The sequence below is a fragment of the Leptosomus discolor genome, chromosome 4 (assembly GCF_034619465.1).
Source record: "Leptosomus discolor isolate bLepDis1 chromosome 4, bLepDis1.hap2, whole genome shotgun sequence".
NCBI lineage: Eukaryota > Metazoa > Chordata > Aves > Leptosomiformes > Leptosomidae > Leptosomus > Leptosomus discolor.
In genome coordinates, this window is record NC_141394.1 from 46,236,933 (window position 1) to 46,256,831 (window position 19,899).

General features: G+C 46.7%; 2 protein-coding genes and 1 non-coding gene across 4 annotated transcripts in view; 1 reads left to right on the forward strand and 2 right to left on the reverse strand.

Moving 5' to 3' along the window:
* Positions 1 to 5,420, forward strand: part of SH3D19 (SH3 domain containing 19) — a 67,929-nt gene extending 62,509 nt beyond the window's left edge. Inside the window, exons 17-22 of the mRNA XM_086464811.1 lie at positions 16 to 74; positions 1,741 to 1,928; positions 2,195 to 2,247; positions 2,768 to 2,954; positions 3,858 to 3,955; positions 5,304 to 5,420. Of these exons, the coding sequence (XP_086320937.1) occupies positions 16 to 74; positions 1,741 to 1,928; positions 2,195 to 2,247; positions 2,768 to 2,954; positions 3,858 to 3,955; positions 5,304 to 5,420 (702 nt within the window). The remainder of the gene's footprint in view (positions 1 to 15; positions 75 to 1,740; positions 1,929 to 2,194; positions 2,248 to 2,767; positions 2,955 to 3,857; positions 3,956 to 5,303) is intronic.
* A 5,794-nt stretch (positions 5,421 to 11,214) lies between these two features.
* Positions 11,215 to 15,381, reverse strand: RPS3A (ribosomal protein S3A). 2 transcript variants are annotated; one of them, XM_086463707.1, is made up of 6 exons: positions 15,292 to 15,381; positions 14,469 to 14,572; positions 13,157 to 13,260; positions 12,690 to 12,754; positions 11,986 to 12,095; positions 11,215 to 11,377 (listed from the first exon to the last, which is right to left on the reverse strand). In XM_086463707.1, the coding sequence occupies exons 1-6, from the start codon at positions 15,351 to 15,353 to the stop codon at positions 11,256 to 11,258; spliced, it is 567 nt and encodes a 188-aa protein (XP_086319833.1). In that variant the 5' UTR covers positions 15,354 to 15,381; the 3' UTR covers positions 11,215 to 11,255. The 2 variants fall into 2 exon arrangements, with proteins under 2 accessions (XP_086319833.1, XP_086319832.1); XM_086463706.1 differs by having other exon boundaries at positions 12,690 to 12,898; positions 13,073 to 13,260.
* Positions 11,660 to 11,729, reverse strand: LOC147415669 (small nucleolar RNA SNORD73). The gene has a single exon (XR_015183489.1). It is a non-coding gene; the product is annotated as a small nucleolar RNA SNORD73 (small nucleolar RNA).
* Positions 15,382 to 19,899: the final 4,518 nt, after the last annotated feature.

The following is a 19,899-nucleotide window of genomic DNA, read 5'->3' on the forward strand; positions in this document are numbered from 1 at the left end:
TTGTTGTCTTACTAGATTGATGTTCCAGAAGAAGGCAACAGGAAAAAAGTGCCCTGTTCATCACGATGTATTAAGTAAGTTAGATAAATCTTATTTTCTTTCTCATGCTGATTTACTGGAGAGTAAAAAAATAACTTTGAAGCAGGTGTTATGTGTGGTGAGATTAATATGGTTAACAGTTTCTTCACCAAAATATATTTTAAAAATTAAGACTCGTAGTAAGACTCATATTCAGGTAAAAAAGCCTAAAAACTCACTTCATGGCTTCAAAAAATTGGTAATTACTTTATAATAGCTGTTCATATAGCTATAGTTCCCTTCACTCACTTTCCTTCCCCTTACAAGCTATGTTAGAAGAGCATTTCCCGTAATTTTGATGAAAATTGGTTACAGAAACTGTGAACCAATCTGATTAACTTCAGCAGCATTGCACTCTCGTCTCTCTGCTCCTGGCCTTGTTACTTACTTCCAGTATCCTCATAAGGTGTAACATGGTAGGGCTCCTACTCATTTGAAAGAACAAGAAAAAATGGGACAGAATATAGCTGTATTTTAAGTAAAGAAATCATCTAACCTTAAAGTGTGTAACTATACAGGTGAATCTAAAAGTTCCCCAGATCAAATTATCAAATGTACTTCAGGCACTTTCATTTCTGATTTGTGAACAAATTGTACTAAGATTTGTGGGCAAGGAACAGCTTTTGCTGCTGGTTTTACTCAATGATGATTTATTGGATTTTGTAGTCATTCATTGGAGCAATTAAAGCAAATTCAGGCAGAGACAGGAACTACTGGTATCAATGGGATCGTTCAGTTTGCTCTTCGGATCAAGCTTGTCTTAAACGAAACTATATTTTTAAAAGCTGCTTCTACAACTTAGAAAGAAACAGAAAGTGCTAGCTCTGCCCTGAAGCTTTTGCAAAGACAGGAGTGGAGGACACAGGTGGGAATCAAGCTTCTTACGTTGGTTGTATGCTATGATGCTATAGAAGGAATTAAAGCCTATTATCACTTTTTTCCAGCATGGTATTTCTGAGAAAACAAAAATTTTCTTAGAGTAGTTTCTTAAATTTATTTTATCAGTTTATTAAATTATTAAATCTGTTTAAGTGAGGAAAAAAATAGGTTTTTTTTTTCAGTGTTACAGCAAATTATGTAAAAATTACCAGATACATTGATGTTTCTTTCTTCGATAAGTAAGTTATTTCCCCATGCCTGGGATTGATTTTACAGAATAAAGTTTGTAAAAGTAGATAAAAACTAGCTTCTCCCTGTGAAACCTTCATGTATTTGGGATTTAGGACAAATACCCACCACCCACCCATGTTTGATTGCATCTAAATTGGGCGCTAGATCAAAAAACGATCAAACTCTTAACAAGAATGTATCATCAGGACACTTATTGGATATAGGCAAAAATATAAAATGGGATGGGTAGCCCAGAAACAAAGTTATGTGGCTTTTCTGTTGTCTGGAATAGAAATAGGGTCTTATGCAAAATACTGTAAGAGCCCGGAATTGGGATGCAGAAGTTGCATCCAGCTCCTCCAGACTCCATACTCATCCTCCTCAGAATGCAGAGATGAGAACCAGGGCTAGACTCCTTTCCCCCTGTTCTATCTTCAGTGCATTCTTTCATCATTTTAAAGATATCAATCCATATTTTGCACAGCGCTGCCTTCTTATTAAATGGACAATAATAATAAATAAGCAAAGTAAGTTTCTCTTTTGTTTATGCAGAGGCCCAAGATGTGTAGCACGATTTGAATATATCGGAGATCAGAAAGATGAGCTCAGTTTTTCAGAAGGTGAAACTATTATCCTTAAAGAATATGTAAATGAAGAGTGGGCCAAAGGAGAGCTCAGAGGAGCGTCTGGAATTTTCCCCTTGAACTTTGTGGAAGTAATTGAAGATCTGCCTGGGCCAGGTATGAATGTGTTCTCAAAAAATCTTCAAGAACATGGTTTTGTATTGTACGCGTACAGGCAGCGCATAGGAGAAAAGTCCAAAAGGACAATGAGTGCAAGAAGGAGGTAGAAAGGGAGAGAAGACAGATTAAAAAAATCAAAAGGAATGGTAGGTTTTCTTGAGAAGCTATTCTTAATAATCACTTTGAATATCTAAAGTCTCCTATCATTAGTAACATTTTGAATAGTCATTGCTGCTATTCTAAGTTGTGCTTTACTTACACAGGTACAGGAGCAGCACTGAAGAGCAAGGTGGAGGTTTCTTCTTCCCTTCCTCAGGTAATAAAGTTCTATAGGTGAGGGCTAGGATTTACATAGTGGTTTCATAGGTTTACATAGACTTTCTATTATAATGTCAGATTAGCTGCGCCAGTTTAAACCTGGATGTAACACAGCTCCCACGGCACACAATGCTGCATGGTCACATCTTGAATTCTGACAGTTGGCCTAAACTGATTGAATTCATAGCTTCTGGCAAATTAACATAAGTAAATTTTTATCCTTTGTGCTTAAGCAAATTCTTGTTAGCTCTATTTTAAGTGTTGCTGCAGCCGTCTAATTTTGAATGTATTAATCCTGTTCCGTGCCATCAATGATAAAAAGGAATGCGTCTGAGCCTAGATGAAATTCTGGGGTAATTGCTGAAATGCCATTCTAGTCTACATCTGCAGTGACACTATTGTATGAGAGAAAGTCAGGACACCCGTGTTCTGTACAGCTGCTTTCACCAGTATCCATCAGCTTATGGGCTCCATTAATGCTTCTAAAATTAATGCATTTCTTCTGTTCACTTGAATAGAACAACAGACGCTCAGTAGAGTGGTGTGAAGCGCTTCATGATTTTACAGCAGAAACCAAAGACGATTTATCCTTTAAAAAGGGAGACTACATCCAAATACTGGAACAAGTAGATTCGGAGTGGTATAGAGGGAGACTGAATGAAAAGGAAGGGATTTTCCCAGCAGTTTTTGTTCAGACTTGCTCAGGTACAGTGCTCCTACTAGATGGCAATTCATTATTCCTTGGGTTGTGACAGTCATGACAGTTCTGGGAGAACCCAACCATTCCTTTGCATTAACAAGCCACACACTATCACAGTCCTTAATATCCTAAAGCTAAAGTAAGTGTTGAACAACCCTCTCCAATAATGGCAATATAATGCTCTAGTCACTGAGTAATCTGGGAGGCAATACAGATTCTGGGATGGTTTAAAGTGTGGTTTGGGCACAGGCAAAACAGGACCATTTGCACTTCTTGAGTAGGAATGCAGGGGTACAAAAGATGGGGGGGGATCCAAGTTCTCCCTCATCTGAAGAGAAAGACTGCAGCAGAGCTGTAAATAACTATAACTGCTGCAGCGTGGCACAGAACTATGGTAATCCCCTTGGTGAAGCAAGGGACGAACGCTACTTGCACTCCTCAAGCTTCCATTTAGTCCCCAAATCAACGCAGTCAAAAACCTTCAGAGAGGACATGGAAACCACAATTTTTTCATCATGGTTTTTGCAAGTAAAGCCGTAAGTGAAAGTTGACAGGAAATAAATTTCACCTAAATGGCAAATAGCACACACCGAGTACCACTTCATCTCCAAGTACAAAGAGGAAAAGACAGCTTTTATTAGATATCACCATTGGAAAGTTGAAGTAAGTGAATTTTAAATTTAGTCCTCTTAGAAGCAGAACCATGAGAGTGTGTTAGTACTGTAAAATGAACTGCTGTCAGTAGAGATTTTTGAGTAGTACAGTGAATTTGCTAAGTAGCAGTAGTAACAACATCTGGACAGGCTGTAGCATGCTAGTGGGGAGAAGACAAGAATGACAGGAAGCTTCTCCAGAAATGGATTTATTTCACTCCAATCCAAGTAACTTGTCTTCTCCATCTTCTGCAGCCAGGGTAGAGCTGTCACAGTCTGTAGGAGGGAAGAAAGGAAAAGCCAAAGCTCTTTACGATTTTCATGGAGAAAATGAAGATGAGCTTTCCTTCAAAGTAAGTACCGCTCTTAGCCCAACTTGCCAAAAGGTCTTATGCTCCTAAAGAATGCTAAAAAATAAGATTTATCCACTGTAAAAACAGGCTTGGAACAAGAAAGAATGAAACACGTGGAATAGGCATAGATATTAACATATTCGATAAATGGTCTCTCTAAAAAATATTTTTCCCCTTACCACTTCTGTTTCATATTGGCAAAATTTCACTGAAGACATGGAAAAGAGGTCAGGAGTTGCAGAAGTCCTCTGACTTCTCTGATCCAGTAAACATGACCAGGCAAGCAAATCTCATTTTGCAGTACACGCAGTTCTTTATTAGTTGATACAGTCAAGGGAGCCTCTTTTTAACTAGAAAGACAGCAACAAGAAGGAGGATAGCAGTAAGAGTGCCAGTGCTACAGCAGCAGTGCCTCCAAGGGACACCTAGTACAGCAAAATCAGAGTTTGGCAGCACAACACATAGTTACCATGTGACCAAGAGGAGAAATTAAATACTTGCTGGATGCCCAGATAATATGAAGAAGCATGAACAAGAAACAGCATGCCCTTGTAGATTCAGAGTCATGATTTAGGTAACTGTGTCCTCAAAAGCAAGTTTCTGAGAAACAGCAGGCCCAAAATTGTGTTTATGAGCTGGAACACACTATTTTCTCTTCTAAAACTAGCACAATAATTACTTTCAGCATTAGCAGCTTGCAGTGCTGAAAGGACAGATGATTCTTTAAAGCAGAAAAGGGGACTGGAGGTACTGGAAGAAAGGCCAGGACCATGACAGTACTTCAGATGAAGGGTGTGGCATGGGACAATGAAAACAGGAACAAGGATCAAACACAGGAACTCCAGTTTATTTTAAACAGCCACACTGAGCTACTTAGATGATTGTTTTCCTTTTGGGGAAAGTGAAGTTTCCAAAGAAAAAAAAGGAAGGTTTCCAAATGCTGGAAAATATTGGGACTAAGTTGGAAAAATGCCTTGAAGTGTTTTAAGAAAAGAAACCCTCATGAAGAGCAGGGAAACACACACAAGTAAGGAAGGCAGGGGGCCTGTGAGCCAGATCCCTGACATACCTCTGTACCTTGAGAGCTTAAGCAATGCAAGAAGTTACCCAGCAGGGCTATTTTTCCCCTCCAGAAGGCAGTGATTTTTTTCAGCAGGCAATTATTTACCCTAAGAGAAGCTTCAGCTGGTTTTGGCAAACAATCTCAAAGAGATGTAACCAACAGAAGAGACTGGCCACATCCTACTTCTATCTGATTGATATTAATTGCTTCTGAGTAACATCAGCTCTGCATGCATTAACACTGCATGGTAAGCTGTACTGGCTCACATTACTCCTTCTCTTACAGGCAGGTGATACAATAACAGAGCTGGAATCTGTAGACGAGGACTGGATGAGTGGAGAGATACAAGGGAAGTCTGGGATATTTCCCAAGAACTTTGTTCAGATTTTAAAAACACCATGAAGTGTTGCCTCTCTTTGTACTCCCTGCACGGGGGAGAGAATGTTTTCTATCCTAAAGGCACAGCAAAGACATCGACGTGGTTTGACTATCAATGTTTTGCACTATTTTTCTAGACAGTCATACTAGTATCTTGAAGTCAAGTAAGAAAATTTTAGTCTTTTGTGACCGTGTATGTAGTCATGCTTCATGAATGCTCTGAGAGCAAATACAAGCAGGAGTTTTAGCGGTTTCCAACTAGGGAAATACTGTGGTGCAACACCATTTTAACTTAAATAGCATTCTACTATCTTTACTATCTGGTATTACATTTATCACGCACAAAGGCTGCATAAAGTAAGCTTCTTTGGGTTTCTTTAAAAACTTTTAAATCCACATTTTAAAAAAAATTGTTTTTAAGATACAACACTCCATATGTAGATCAAGTTTGATATTCAGGTTTCATGACTGCTTCACTTCCACATTATCAGTAGAATCCACTTGTTTTATGACTTAGATAATAAGGAAGATAGCTGATATTTCATAGTAGAAAAATATCAAATTTAATATTGGTAAGCAGGAAAACTCAGAAGCAAATCCTTGTGTAGTATTCTTCTATTCTTAGCCCAAGCTGCTTATACAGGAAGATCACAAAAGTAGTACTTTTCAGTATTTTGCCTCTTAACGAATAACGTTCAAATTGGTATGAATCACCTTAGACATTCCTCCATTTGCCCAAAGGCCTTTCCAGATACAGGTTTAGATTTTCTTCCTGCCCACTGTTCTTTGAGCACCATCGTCCCCTTCTTTCCCAGCTGAAGTGAGTTGTGACAGACAGCGGTTACTGAGCTTTCTCAGATCCCCTCCATGCTGTAGCTGCACTATTCCAACTATTTGCCCCTCCACCCCCTTCATGTAAGTGGAAAGCCAGTCTTCACTCAGTCTGCATTTCATCTGTCACTCAAGCACTGGAACATACTTCAGTAACACTATTCCTATCCTTAACATGAAGGATATTATACAGACTTGGTTTTAGCTTTCAGCAGACACAGGATTAGTTTCCAGTTTGTTACCACATACCGACTATACTGAGCGTCATTATAAATGGTCTGTCGAGGCCCTAAGGAAAACACGCCTGGCAAGAGGTTGCTTCAAGCAGCTCCAACACAGCCATTTAGTAAAAAGCAGCAGTGCAACTGGAACGACAAACTAAGACAGGATTGAGGTAACTTCATCAGACTGGAATAGAAAAAATTACCCTGCAGTTGGCTCTTTCATTGCTGACGGTATTCCATCACTTTTGTACCACGTAACAAAAGGGAACCAGTAAGCTGTTAGCGTGAGTCATTACTTCAGAGAGATGCAGGTCACCGGGCATCAAGATACCCTTACAAGATTTTTTTTTTTTTCTTTGTGGGTCTGGAAGTTCAGGTTGCAAAAGGGCCAGCAGTTGGGTGGTGGATGGAACTGGAAACTAGAGTCATCATGACTGACCTTGAGATAGTTTTGACTTAGTCACATGCCTGCCTACAGCTTTATCGATACAAGGTCTAAGTATTACAGCAACAAACACCCACTGCTGCAAAAGTTCGAGGTGCACCTAAATTGGTGTCCAAGCAGCCTGGTGAGGGTAGCCCTCCCCTCCCTGTGCGCTGCACTTTGGTTGTCACCACAGCGGGCAGGAACAAGCCTACAGCCCAAAGTGAACTGAAGGACCCCCCACAGCAGGGAAGGGGTGTCCAGTCTCAGTAGCAGACTGCAGCTCACCTGAAGCAAGCCCAAGGAATGCGCGGCACAGACGTGAGGTCCTCGGCACCATTTCGCTCTGCAGAGGCAGCGTTATGCCCCAGTACTTGCAAACAGACACAGGCCTTAGCCCTCTTTTTCTTCCCTCTAGAAGCTTCATGAACATGAAGTGTTACGTATTTAAACTGCACCAATACCACTCACACAACTGGGGCATGAAGATCACACAAAGTTTTAATGAGCTGAGAATGGGATTTCTACTGTCATTAAGGGGATTAACATTATAAAACCAATTATAAATTATGTGCTATTCTAGATAGATGGAAACACAACAATTTATACAGCTATTATTCAGTTTTATCACCCCCAACAAGCCTATCCAGAACTCCTGTGTGTGGAATCAAACTAACTTAAGTCCACCTCCAGTGACAACCCTTCCACTCTCCAAGCTCTCCTACCAGGAGATTTTAAAGGCTCTTGTTGTTTGTTCCAATGAAACAGTCATCTCCTCCTAGAGAAATCCAAGGAAACAAATACACAGATAGCTTTCCTGACTCCTGCAAGCCCTCAAGATTTTTCAACCACACATTTTCAGTGGATCACCCTATTAGAACAGGTTTCTTCCACCACCACCTGTGCCCACACAATTCCTGAACCTCCAGCGAGCACAGCACGGGGAGGACAGTAGAACCCAGCAAAGCCCTCACCAACAAACAGAATACCCACGTCCTCCAAAGACGTACTGCATCATTGTGGTGGTGGGTTAGGCTTAAGTGTACGACGTTTACTTACTGTTTGTCTGGCAGTTTTCTAAGATTTTGATACAAGTCTCACAAGTAGAACTGAATTTTTGTATTTTTTTTCAATTTCCTCTTCCCCATTTTTATAACTGTAACGACCAGTTGTTTTTGTAACCTCCACTGAACGTTTAAAGTCAGTGCCTGTCAGTAGCTAAGACCACTCTGCTTTATTTTAATCATCTCCTCCCTATTATGCAGGGCAGGAAGAGCAGCAAAGCCTTATATTCAGAGCAAGGAGTGCCATCTGAAGGCTGCTTGCATTACTGCAGGCAGCTACAACTGTATTAAACCTGAAACAAGTTAGATGCCTGGCTTTTACAAGAAGGGATTTTCTTAAGACTTGATGCCTAATATCACCATGAAACTGCATACAGATTGTAACATAAAATTCCTAAAGTGTAGCGTACATAATCTGCAAAAAAAATGAGAATGAGGTGGAGCACAAATCCTAACTGCAATATAGTAGCAAATTTCAGCTGTAACCTTGAAATTCAGCTAGACACCCCACCCCCCCCCCCCCCCCATACATTAGTATGGTAATAGCCTCCTTTATCAAAACATTTTCTGTTTGACCCACTCTCTGGAAATATCTTCAGGAAGACGTCTTTGTTCTGTGTACAATTAACAGTATCCTAAATAAATCTTTGTTAAGTCCAGTAAGTTTGTTATGGTACCTCTGTAAATTAAGAATGTATTTAACCAATAAAATTTTTATAATTAAGCCATGATAGCATTTTTATTGTCTTGTGCTGTGGAGAGCTGAGCTTTCACCTCAACATGAGTTTTAGGGATCTTTCTGCTTATACATTTAACTCAACAGCCAAAAAAACCCCACCAACCTCCAAGCAAATAATACACTGATGTTGCATCCCTTTACAAGTAGTCCCAACCCCTCAGAGAATCCCGACGGTTTTAACACAGGTTTCTTTAGTTTGTTCAAGCCTTCGGACTCAGGTACGTAACACACGTACCACCTGCAGAATCTGTGACATCTGCCACCTGCACCAGCCAGCCATCACCACAGGGTATCACACAAGATGGGGACAGGCTCTGCTCTCGCTGGGGCAAGATTACTTGTGACACAGAAATGGGATGGCCCTAAGCCCATTAGCAATTCTGCACAGACTGTAAGCGTGCTCTGCCGATGGCTGCTATTCATAGACCATGATTTTTCACACTTCCTGCTTGCTTGTACCCCATCTGAAATCATTCCATGAAGCACACATTTTCCTCAGAGTCCCTACGTGGTAATGCCAGCAGTCTACTGTTCCAAAAAATACATTTAAAAAAAAAAAAGGCAAGTTCTTGTTCTGTCCCCAAATCCTCTTGGGCTGGCCTTTTTGCAACATACACTCCTCAGACGTATAGCTGAAGGGCAAAGTAACAGGGTAAGAAGACCCAAGTTTTCAGAAACACCACCCCAGGGTTTCTACCTCTCCTAGTCTAGAGTCCAGGCTGGTTGCAGTCCCTTAGGATCCGTTCGATGGAACTGCTAAGCAGAGAAAACCCAGCCAACGCACATCCGTTACAGGAAAGTGCCGACAGGTCTTGCTCTAATGCCGGGCCTGGGTACATGCACACACATGTACGTGCACACCTGCATTGAAACCTACTGCAGTAGGTTCAAGGATTTTCAACCTCACCACACTTACCCTCAATCCTGGTTTGTTTTTTAACTCCAGTGAAATGTTTTCATTTTTGTTAGAGAAGTAAAGGGGCATTTGTTGCAATTTATTGCAATTCAAAAATAGAACTGTCTGGGACTCTGGGAGAACGACACCCGCCTCGACAGTACAGGTGAACAGAGCAAAGCAGAAGACTAAAACCAGCGCTATTCCTTTCTGTTTCAGCATCATGACAGTTCGGAGCACTCACTACCCTTCCGCTGCACGAACTGGAAAGAGCAGAAAAAGTACGCCTGTATTTACAGTCCTGAATATTAAGTCACAGGTATTCCAAGTATCACCCCCCATACTAAAACAGTAACTTGGAATCACAACATGCAATCACCTCCAGTCTTCTAAATACATTAGAAAACACTCTCGTTTTGCAGTTTGTTCCAAACCACAGAGAACTCTGAAGAGGTAAGAAATCCCCCACACAGAGGAGCATGGCCCTCAGGGGCAGCCCCTACTGTCATCGCTGCAACGGTAACACGTTGTTACTTTCTCCTCCTTGCTTGTCCCAAGCTATTTCAGAGCCGACTGCAGGAGCCAGCACCATCACAGAGACCTCCCCAAACGGGTCAGTACCCTTTTGTTCTCAGGTTTTAAAATCACAAACTTATCAACAGTCTAATAGCACAGTTTAGGTTTGCTGCCCCATTCTAAACAAAACATGCTGATGGTGCCAAATACTCATTTTAGACAGAAAAACACTCTTCCATTTTTAAGCCAGCACAAGCTGAACAACAAGCAAAACCACTATCAGATAATGGGAAAAGCGCTCTTAAAATTGCTCAGCAAATCACCTAAGTGTGCTTTATTTTCAGAACACAGACCGTTGCCTTTTTACAGTAGAATTTTTCTCCCCTGAAGTTCCACAGGTTTTTCAACTTGATTACGGTTGCCCTCCGTTCTGACAGAGGTTAAAAAAGTTGCATACAGCCCTACTCTTGAGCATATGCTGCATTTCTACACCGCTCAAAACACTGCTTCCATGATCAAAAATACAACTGAAAGATCTTTTAACACCCTTTGGTGATCAGAGACCAAACCTATCCCAGGAGAGGTCATATGGAATTACCCTGAGAAGCTTGAACACACACACAGAGGTAACTCTCTAAGTGGTCTGGAGAGATCCCCAAGGCTTTCCCTACAGGAAAATACTCGGAAGCAGTACGATTCCCTGTGTGGCACCCCATTTGCCCTGTACAATGCTCCTCTCTGAAGCACCTCTCACCAGTACAACCTCTGCACACATCCGCAAGGTTTCTTTTGGAAGGACCAAAATTACTGGGAAGAAACAACATACACAATCCTTGGTATTCGTACTTCCCACCTTTCAAAAAGGACAACCCACCTTCTTCCACTCATCTCACAACACCCATCATGGAAAAAATTGCACAACACCCATCATGGAAAGACAGATCTCTAAAGCAAGTATTTTGTCTTTTTGTTTGTTTGGTTTTTCTGTTGGGTTTTTTGTTTGTTTGTTTTGGGGTTTTTTTTGTTTTTTTTTTAAACCAAGGCAATAAGTTGACCTTATTCAAAACCCATCCACATACACAGCACCAATCCTGTCTGGTAGCAATACAGGCAGCCAAACATTAGTCCTGTATATTAAAACTTTTATTTTCCATCAATTTTTAGTTTCAGACAGACTCTTGCACAGGCGGCTCATATCCATCAGCTCGCTCTACTTTAGTGCCTGCCTCATCCCCAGAAGGTTTTCCAGCACCACCACCTTCACCGTGCAGCTCCATCAGCTTGCCCACTACAAAGAAGAAGCATGATAAATAGTGAGAGATGCACCCATTTTGAACAGTTTTAAATTCCTGAATTTAACACTCATCATGTATGAATTAAACCATCAGAACGTTTTATGTAGGTATGATCAAGTCCATTGCAGAAAGCTCACGCAACGAGGTGCTGCTGCAGTAACTGACAGTCAGACAAAAACAAGCGGTGAAGTAACTGCTTCGCAAACAAATTGCAAATTCAACTTCTTTTTTAAAAAAAGAGATAAAGTCAAGAACCTACTGCCGCATTATATGGGAACGTCAGAAAATGGGAAAATGGAATCATTCCATGTCATCTGGGACCGAAACATTTTGTCATCATTCATTCCCAAGCCAAAGCCTTTAAACGTCCAGCAGCAGTTTCAGACAAGAATTCAAAAAAGCTCCAAGCCGAACCATCACGGCTTGGCTTTCAAGTCTGAAAGCCAATCGCCAGACTAGGAGGACAAGCCTTTTTACTCCTACAGCTACTTCAGCTCATGATGCTGCTCTAACATCTTCATCCAAAAGCCAACGCTTTTTAAACTAACAGCTTCCCACACCCTCCTCTACAAACACTGGGTGTTCGCAGTAACTGACTCACATTCAAACTTGGGCTTCTTCAGCATCTTCACCTTGCGGACATAGACATCGTGAAGAGGGTAAATGGACTGACATGCCTTCTCTATGTCTTTGCCAATGCTGTCTGGGATCCTGAGGGATCAGAGAGCACATCAGTACCAGAATGTTAAAAATTGCGCCTGCTTCTTCATTAGGCTTAAAAGAATTCTTAAGAACACATAATAATATTCTACCGAAGTCTGCATCATCAATACTGCCTTCATGCTGACAATTTTCTTCATGTTCAGATTCTAAGACATTTTCCTCAGCGTTAGAAGGGATACAGTGCAGGTGTGCTCATTTTGAGAGCAAACCTGCGCTCAAAGCAGGTGGAAGCAAACACCACGCTCTGGAAAACTTCCTTCTATCGGAAGGACCCAGAACATTCACAGCCCCCACTGAGGAGAACTACAATTTTAGCCTGTAGAAACATGAATCAAAACACCTCTGGAGAGCCTGATTTTGCATTTATGCAAACAAGATGGCTGATGGAAGTCAAATACAATGCAGAGACTCAGGCAGTATTTGAAGAAAACGTCATGTTGGCTTCCTAACACAAGAGGCACCTGCCTGGCCTCTGCCGAACAGCACGTGAAGCACCAGCATTCCCCAAGTACTCGGGTAACAACCGACCAACAAACAATTTAAACTGTGGGGGAGAAAAAAGAACATCTGGCCAAAGCTTACAGCTTATTGACAACTTCTTTCAGGTCATTGGTCTGGACCTCTCGGGTCATGATTTCCATCATCTTCTTGCGAATCTGCCGAACCTGCTGGTGCTGGGCATACGAGGTCTTGCGGATTTGGTTATTACGCTTCTTTGTAAAGCCCACACAGAAGAGGCGCAGCAGGTAACCATCGGTAGTTTTGACGTCCACGTGGGCTTCAATCATCGTCTGAAAAAGAAACGGTCACTCATCACCAACGTGCCAGGCAGGTTCCTCAAAACCACGCGCCTGACACGCATCAGGACCTGCCGACGCCACTTCCAACACAGCTCTGCAATGCATCAGGGGTCACCTCCTCCCCCAAAGGCACCGGCAACCAGGCAGACCTTGTTCTTTACACACCTGCCATTTTTTGACCATGGAGCACATTTTATCCCGGGTAAGGTCCATTCCATGGAAGTTGGTCAGACAATTTTTGCCCTGAACGTCCTCAGTTATCAGTTTAAATTTACGGAAGGCAACCTCATCATTCTGCAGATCAGCCAGGCTCACTTCAAATACACGACCCTTCAGTCCATCAGAGGCAATTTCTGTATTATGAAACAAAACAAAACACCTTTTATTAACATTAGAAAAGTATCATTCAAATCAGGTACTGAACTTCTGCTGGATGTTTCCCAACAGCAGGTGATGCCACTAGCTTCACAGCTCTGAACTTTATGTATCTTGAACAAGATCAAATCAACTCCTAGAACCAAATACTTGGTATTTGGTTAACATTGTGAGGAATCTTTTTAAGATAATTCTATCGGATGCTGAACACAAACACCAGTACACTGCAGACTCCAGCACATGTAACTGTTTTCTTTATTTAAAGTGGAAGGGGTTACAAAGTATTTTGAAATTATCAACAATGGTGACAAAATAAACATAAAAAGCCACATGAGCTCAGCAGAGCTAAAGCAGCAACAAACACCTCAGTGCAGTCATTTCACAGCTCTACCACTAACAATCAACCATTTTAACACTGGGTGACTCCTCCTTGGTTAACACGGACCCTTATTTTACTTGTTTTACATGCATACAGTTCAAAATAACCACCATCTTCCTAACTTCAAGTGCAACCGGAATAGTATAATGCAACTCTTTAGCCGTTCCACCCAGCTAACCTTACGCTGTTACCTCTCTCTGGATGGCCCTGCATTCCTAACAGAGGCTTCCTTTTCCTAAGGCGTGCTATTGTACAAAACCCCTCACCATGCAGTGACACCTCCAGATAGGCTCCCATTAGTTAGCAATTCGAGCTCTCTACAGAGAGCTCCCGTCACCAAAAAGCCTCAAATTTTAGTCTCTTCTAACACGATGGTCTTTATGATCCTATTATGACCAAGGTCTCCTGTAACACTGACTCCACGTCTTCCCCTGGGAGAATCGGGATGACTCCTTAATTCTTGGCTTTCCTCAAACTTGTCAGGTTACCACAACAGTGGTTCATGAGAAGCTTCAGGCATGTCCTCCTGTACCATATCCATGGTTTTGGTACTCGTGTACAAACAAGGACCATGCCCTATCAGCTTCCCCGCAACTAAGCTCATTTAATTAAACAACTCCGGCGACTTAAGAAAAATTCATTCAAATCAAGCATTTAAGAAACTTTTTTTTTTCCCAAAAAAACCTTCCATGTTCATAATATTATGAGCAAAACCCATTTGTCAGCAGTTCTTCAATCGAGTCTCTCTCAGCACTAACACATGGAACAAGCGCACCTCCCTCTACTGTATACAGTCCCACTACTCACTAGTTCCTTGAGTCCTGGTGACAAGCGTCTTCCCAATGTTTCGGATATTAAACATTGCTGGTGCTTTGACATCATACCAGTCCTTTTTGGAGAAAGGATCAACCCTTAATTTAAATAAAGCAGAAAAGAGTTTTTACTGATTTTCAGATTAAACCGGGATGAAGTAGGACCTTCCTCCCCATATGCTTTGTGAAATGGAAATGCAAACACCAACGTTTTGTGTTTTCAAGTTTAACGTAGAGAGGTCAGTAAGTAGGTGAATACAGGCGACGTGCATTACCCACTACAGCCAGGCAGACGTCCATTTCAATTTACTTCAGGAAGACGGAAATCAGGTGCGGAAACATCATAAAGCCCAGATGACAAAAAAAATACAGTCCGGCTATCCCTCGGGGGCGATACGCGCGGTGCGCTTGAACTAACTCCCCCTCGAAGGCCCCGTTTCACTGACTCCTGCGGCTAAAACGCACCAGACACAACGAAGCTGGCACACACCCCACCCTACCCACCGAACTGCGCCAGGCTCACTCGGCCTGGGCCGGGGCCCGGCCCTCCCGCCCGGCCGCAGAGCACTCCCCGCACCGAAGCCCATGCCGGCGCCGGGGCAGCGGGAGCCCAGCTCGACCGGGACCCTCGCTCTCACAGCGGCAACGCACCCCCCCGTCCCGCCGCCACGCAGCGAAGCCCGCGCCGTGCCGCCGCCATGACAGCAGCGGCCCGCTCCCGGCCGCCTCCATCCGCCCCGCATCCGCGGCATCCTGCCGCCACGGCGGCCCCCTCGGCGCCCCCGGGCCCCGTCTCCTCCGCTCCCAGCCGCCCTTACACTTTCTTCTTGGCGCCTTTCTTGCCGCCCTTGGTAAGGCGCTTGTTCTTGCCCACCGCCATGGTCCCGCCCCGCCTACGAAAAGGCCGGAAGCCGTCGCTCACGCGAGATTATACGAGAGCGGGGCTCGCGCGAGAACGCGGCGGCACCTCGTCGGGGTCGGGGCGGAGCCACCGCCGCGGGGGGGAAGGGGGGGGGCGTGTTGCTTTTGAGGTCCAGCCGCGTGATGCCGGCGCGAGCGTCATGGCGGTTGGGACAGCAGCCGCGCCAAGGGCGGGAGGAGGGGGGGAAGAAATGGGAAACCCTCTTAAAAAAGTAAAGCACGAAAAATCAGGGACTTGTGTTTCCAGCACGCAGCCCACCCGCGCCACCAGCCACCCTGGGCAGGCCGGCCCCTCGCGCCCGGGAAAGACGACGCGGAGGAAAGCGGGAGCAGAGGGGGGGACCGAGCTCTGTTGGGACGAACGGCCATAAAACGGCAGCGTTTGCCCTGGGGGCCGCAGGGACGGGGCTTAACGACCTGGAGCGTGTCTGGCAGTGGCTGCTGCCGGACCCTCGTTGAGAGGACAAAACCTGGCCTGCGGCCTGCCAGGCCAGCGGCGTGACCCTGCTCGGCTGGGACAAGGGTCGGCCTCCTCGCTCAGGTGGGCCGGGCAGGACGGAGGCCACACAGAGAGCGAGGAACGGGGAGAGCCCCGGGCTGAGCGTCGTGCTGCTCCCTGACAAGCTGCCATCGCTGCACGATCTCTCGCCTGCGCAATGAGGGGGTGACGGCATGGCACCATGCCGGTGGGGAAGGGCGAGGCAGGGAGGGAGGGTCCGGGCATCGGGCTTTCTAAGCCTGCTGCTCCCATGCCTGCCTCCTGCACTGGGGGGTCTGTCTCCCCACCGGGGGGGGGGTGGGGGGGTGGGCCTGAGCCCCAGGTGCTTTGGGCCATGCTCCCAAATGCTCAGTGAGGAGCAGCTGTGCCAGTGCAGGGGCGTTGCCTGGCACCTGCTCAACCCACGCTCGCCCTCAGCCCTGTGCCCAGGGGCAGCAGGGCAGCCATGGCATGGCCAGCAGCACTGTAGGGCACTCAGGGGCTTTGCAGGCCCAGGTAGGAGGAGAGTCCTGGCCTAGCTGGGGTCTCATAAGCACCTCAGGGTTGTCCTTGCACCTTTCTGGGCATCATAGTGGGCTTTTGGTACACGCCTGCCACCTCCCTGTGCCTTTCTGTGCTCCCATGTTGGTCTTTCTGTGCCTTTCAGTCCCGTTCCCTTCCCCAAGGACTTTATGGGTTTGGACTTTTGGGGTCTTTTGGTGGGCCCTGAGGCCTCTCTGCTGAGGCAGCCTTGGCATACTTTCCAGTGTATCACTTTTGGCATTTCTAGGCCTTTCATGGTGTCTCAGGCCCCTCCTTGTGTCTTTTGGGGTGACCCTGGGGCCTCCGCATACTTCTTGGGGCTTCCCGGTGGCCTCTGTGTGCCTTTCAGGCTGCTCCAGAACCCTCCTTGCACCTCTTGATGCAACCTGTGTATTGGGAGCCTTGTGGAAGACACTGTATTTGGGGAGTTAGTGATCTTGTACAGGCCACACCAGCTCTACTGGGCCCCATCCTTCAGGCTGAAGAAGCCCCTCTGTTACTAAGGTCATCTGTAACACAAAATGTCTTTGGGAAAGGTCAGCCGCAGGTGGATCAAGGGGTGAAGGCTGTTGATCCTGACCATTGAGACCGCTGCACTTTGAGCAGACAGTGAGCCACATCACAGTCAACCCGGGCAGGCACAGGCCTGTGACATAAGGTTTACTATCTATGTACTATTTATTTACTATTTACTTGGGACGTTGAGGTTTACTCGCTATCTATAGCCTTCTTTTACCTTATTAAAGCTTTTCTCTTCTTAAGCCATTTGTTTTGCGCCTTTCTTCCTGAGGTCGAGAAGGAGCCCTGCACTGCCTCTCTCTCTTGGCCTCACCCCACCGCTGCACCGCACAACCCCCATGGCCCTCAGAGCTCCTTTCTGGGGCACCCCAACCTCCTCCGTGGGCCTTACAGTGCGCCCCTGGGTCCCCAGGGAGCGAGCAAAGCGCTTGGCCCCCGGCACAGACAGTGTGCTGCTGCGCGTTGAGCACGTAGGCGCTCAATGGCAGCACTGCACTGGGGGCGGGAGATGCCTGAGCATGGTGGCTGTCCTGCAGACAGCCAGGGGTGCCACTGGCTATCAGGCTTCTGCAGGTGTGGGGCCACAGTGGGCAGAGCACCCTGGGATGGGGTTTGCTGCTCTGGCTCTGCTCAAATAGAGCACCAGCCCAAAAGGCAGGTGCCACCTTCTGCAGGTTCTGTGCAGCCTGTAGCACATGGCTCTCAGGCTAAACCTAGACAGGAGCTTTTCCTCTGGAGGCCTCAGGCTGAGGATGGTCTGTGTTGCCAGGGCAGAGACCAAGCGATGGTCGTCATTCTCCAAGGGCTGAAGGGTTGAGATAGAAAGAGAGTGGAGGTCAAGCCCCTGTGTCTGCAGAGGCCCCAGGCATCCTCTCCAGACAGCGCCAGGCCACCCAGTCCTTCCCACACTATCAAGAAGCTGGGGCACCGAGGGGCCAGCTAGAAGCTGCTGGTCTGGGCTGCCCCAAGTGCCTCAACTGATTCCTCCTCTCCCCTCTGCACAGGGGTGCGGAGCCCGCCTTGCCTGGGGCAGGACACGCTGCCTTGCCCTCACTAACCCACACAGGCAGGCGGCAGCTTCTCACTCTGACGCCCCGTGTGCTGCACAGGGAGCCCGAGGCACACGCAGCCCGTCACCCCTGCGCTCCCCCGCAGCACAGCCCCGCCAGGCCATGACAGCCCGACCGTCCGCCTGCCTCCCTGTGGGTGCGCAGGGACCCGCTCCCCGGGGTGCCACAGGACAGCAGCCAAGGGGAGTGCATGGGGCAGGAGGAGGCTCCCGTCAGCCCACCTGCGTGGGCAGGGATGGGAGAGGGAGATGAGGTGCACAGGCCAGCGCCGGGCAGTCAGGACTCCTCTGGGACAAGAGGCAACCACAGGTTCTGGTTCACCAATGAACCTCACGGCAACCTCTGGCAGGGATGCCTGAGCAGTCTCCAGGTTGGGTAGGCTCGAGCGCAGGTACCTGTACCATGCCAGCTGGAGACAGAGCTGGGATGCAGGGCTGATGCAGACCCTTGTCAGGCAGCCAGGCTTGTTCCTTCTTCTGGGGACACCATCTCTTTCCCACCCACCCCAGGACAGAAGGCAGAGTCTGTCTGGGGGATGGTGATGAGAGCCCCCATCCTGCTTCCATGCCCAGCAGGAGAGTCAGCAAGGGGTCTCTGCGGATCTTCCATGTCTGCGAGGCTTTGGCCAGGTGCCTGAGCTGTTCCCACTGCAGGAGCTGTGCGAACTTAAGGAGGATCTCTTGAGAGGCCCAGAGAGCCATAGGGATGCCACCACAGCCCAGGGCAGGGCACTCTCCACCTTCATCGTGGCCAGTCTTAGACCTTTTCCAGTGTTTTTATGGAAGGTGGTGCCCAGGACTGAGCCTACCCCAGGCTGAAGGACATGGTCGGCCTGGGACAGACAGCTCCGTGCTGTCATCCTTGGGGACAAGTAGGTCAGGTCTCATGGAGACACACACTCAAAGGGTGCATCTCTCAGCAGCACATGGCCCTAGTGCTTAGGCCCACTCTGGAGTGTCACCATCCAGTGTCATTGTCCTCCTTGAATCATTGATGGGCGTCAAACTTGATTGCCCATGTAGCAGAAGGGCAGCTGAGGGCTTCTGTCCACTTTGTTCCTCATCTTCCATTTGCAACTTCCATCACAGTCTCATGTTTGAGTCTCATCTCCACAAACAGTCTATTGTGTCTTTGAAGAGGATGGAGACCACTGGAACACGGTGGTGACAGCCTCTCCTGGGCACTGTATGCCTCTCCTTCTGGAGGGGACACGCTCTTTTTGGGGCTCCATCAGGTTCTCCCTGATGGTAGAGGGAAAGGGGTGGATTTTTGATGGGCTCAGGCCGGCTCCTGGCTCTTTGCTTGTCTCTGCCTCAGTGGAGCAGCCAGGAGCATGTGAGGTAACGGTGGGGCAAAATACATCGTGGCACTTCCCAGGGGTACGAACTTGCCTGCAAGGGGGCATGGGGGGAAGGGACACATAGCTCCTGAAGCAATGTGGGGCATCCATGAACACACCACATCATCCAAAGGGGCAGGGGCATTTGTCAGCTGCCCCAGAGGTGATGCTGACATCTTGCCCCCCCACTAGGGAACTGCATATCTTGCCCTGGCACCCCAGGGGACCCAGGTGTCTTGCCCACCATGGGACACGTGGCTGAGGCCGGGATGCCTGGTCCAAGGCGACGTGGGCAGGGAGCACCTGAGGGGACATGGGCAGCCAGTCACATGGTTTGTTAATGACTACCTAATGACCTTGGGGGAGGCACGAGGGGGAGTGGGGCCTCCTGGACGTCTGGCTTCCCCCACACATCCGCTGGACCTTGCTCTTTGCCCTGCCCCTCCTGCTGGATCCTTGCCCATTGGGTCCAGCTGGGGCCAGTATAAAAGAAGTGCAGAGGAGTGAGAGGGATCCCGGAGACCCCGAGGCCATAAGGGAAACTGAGGCACACACA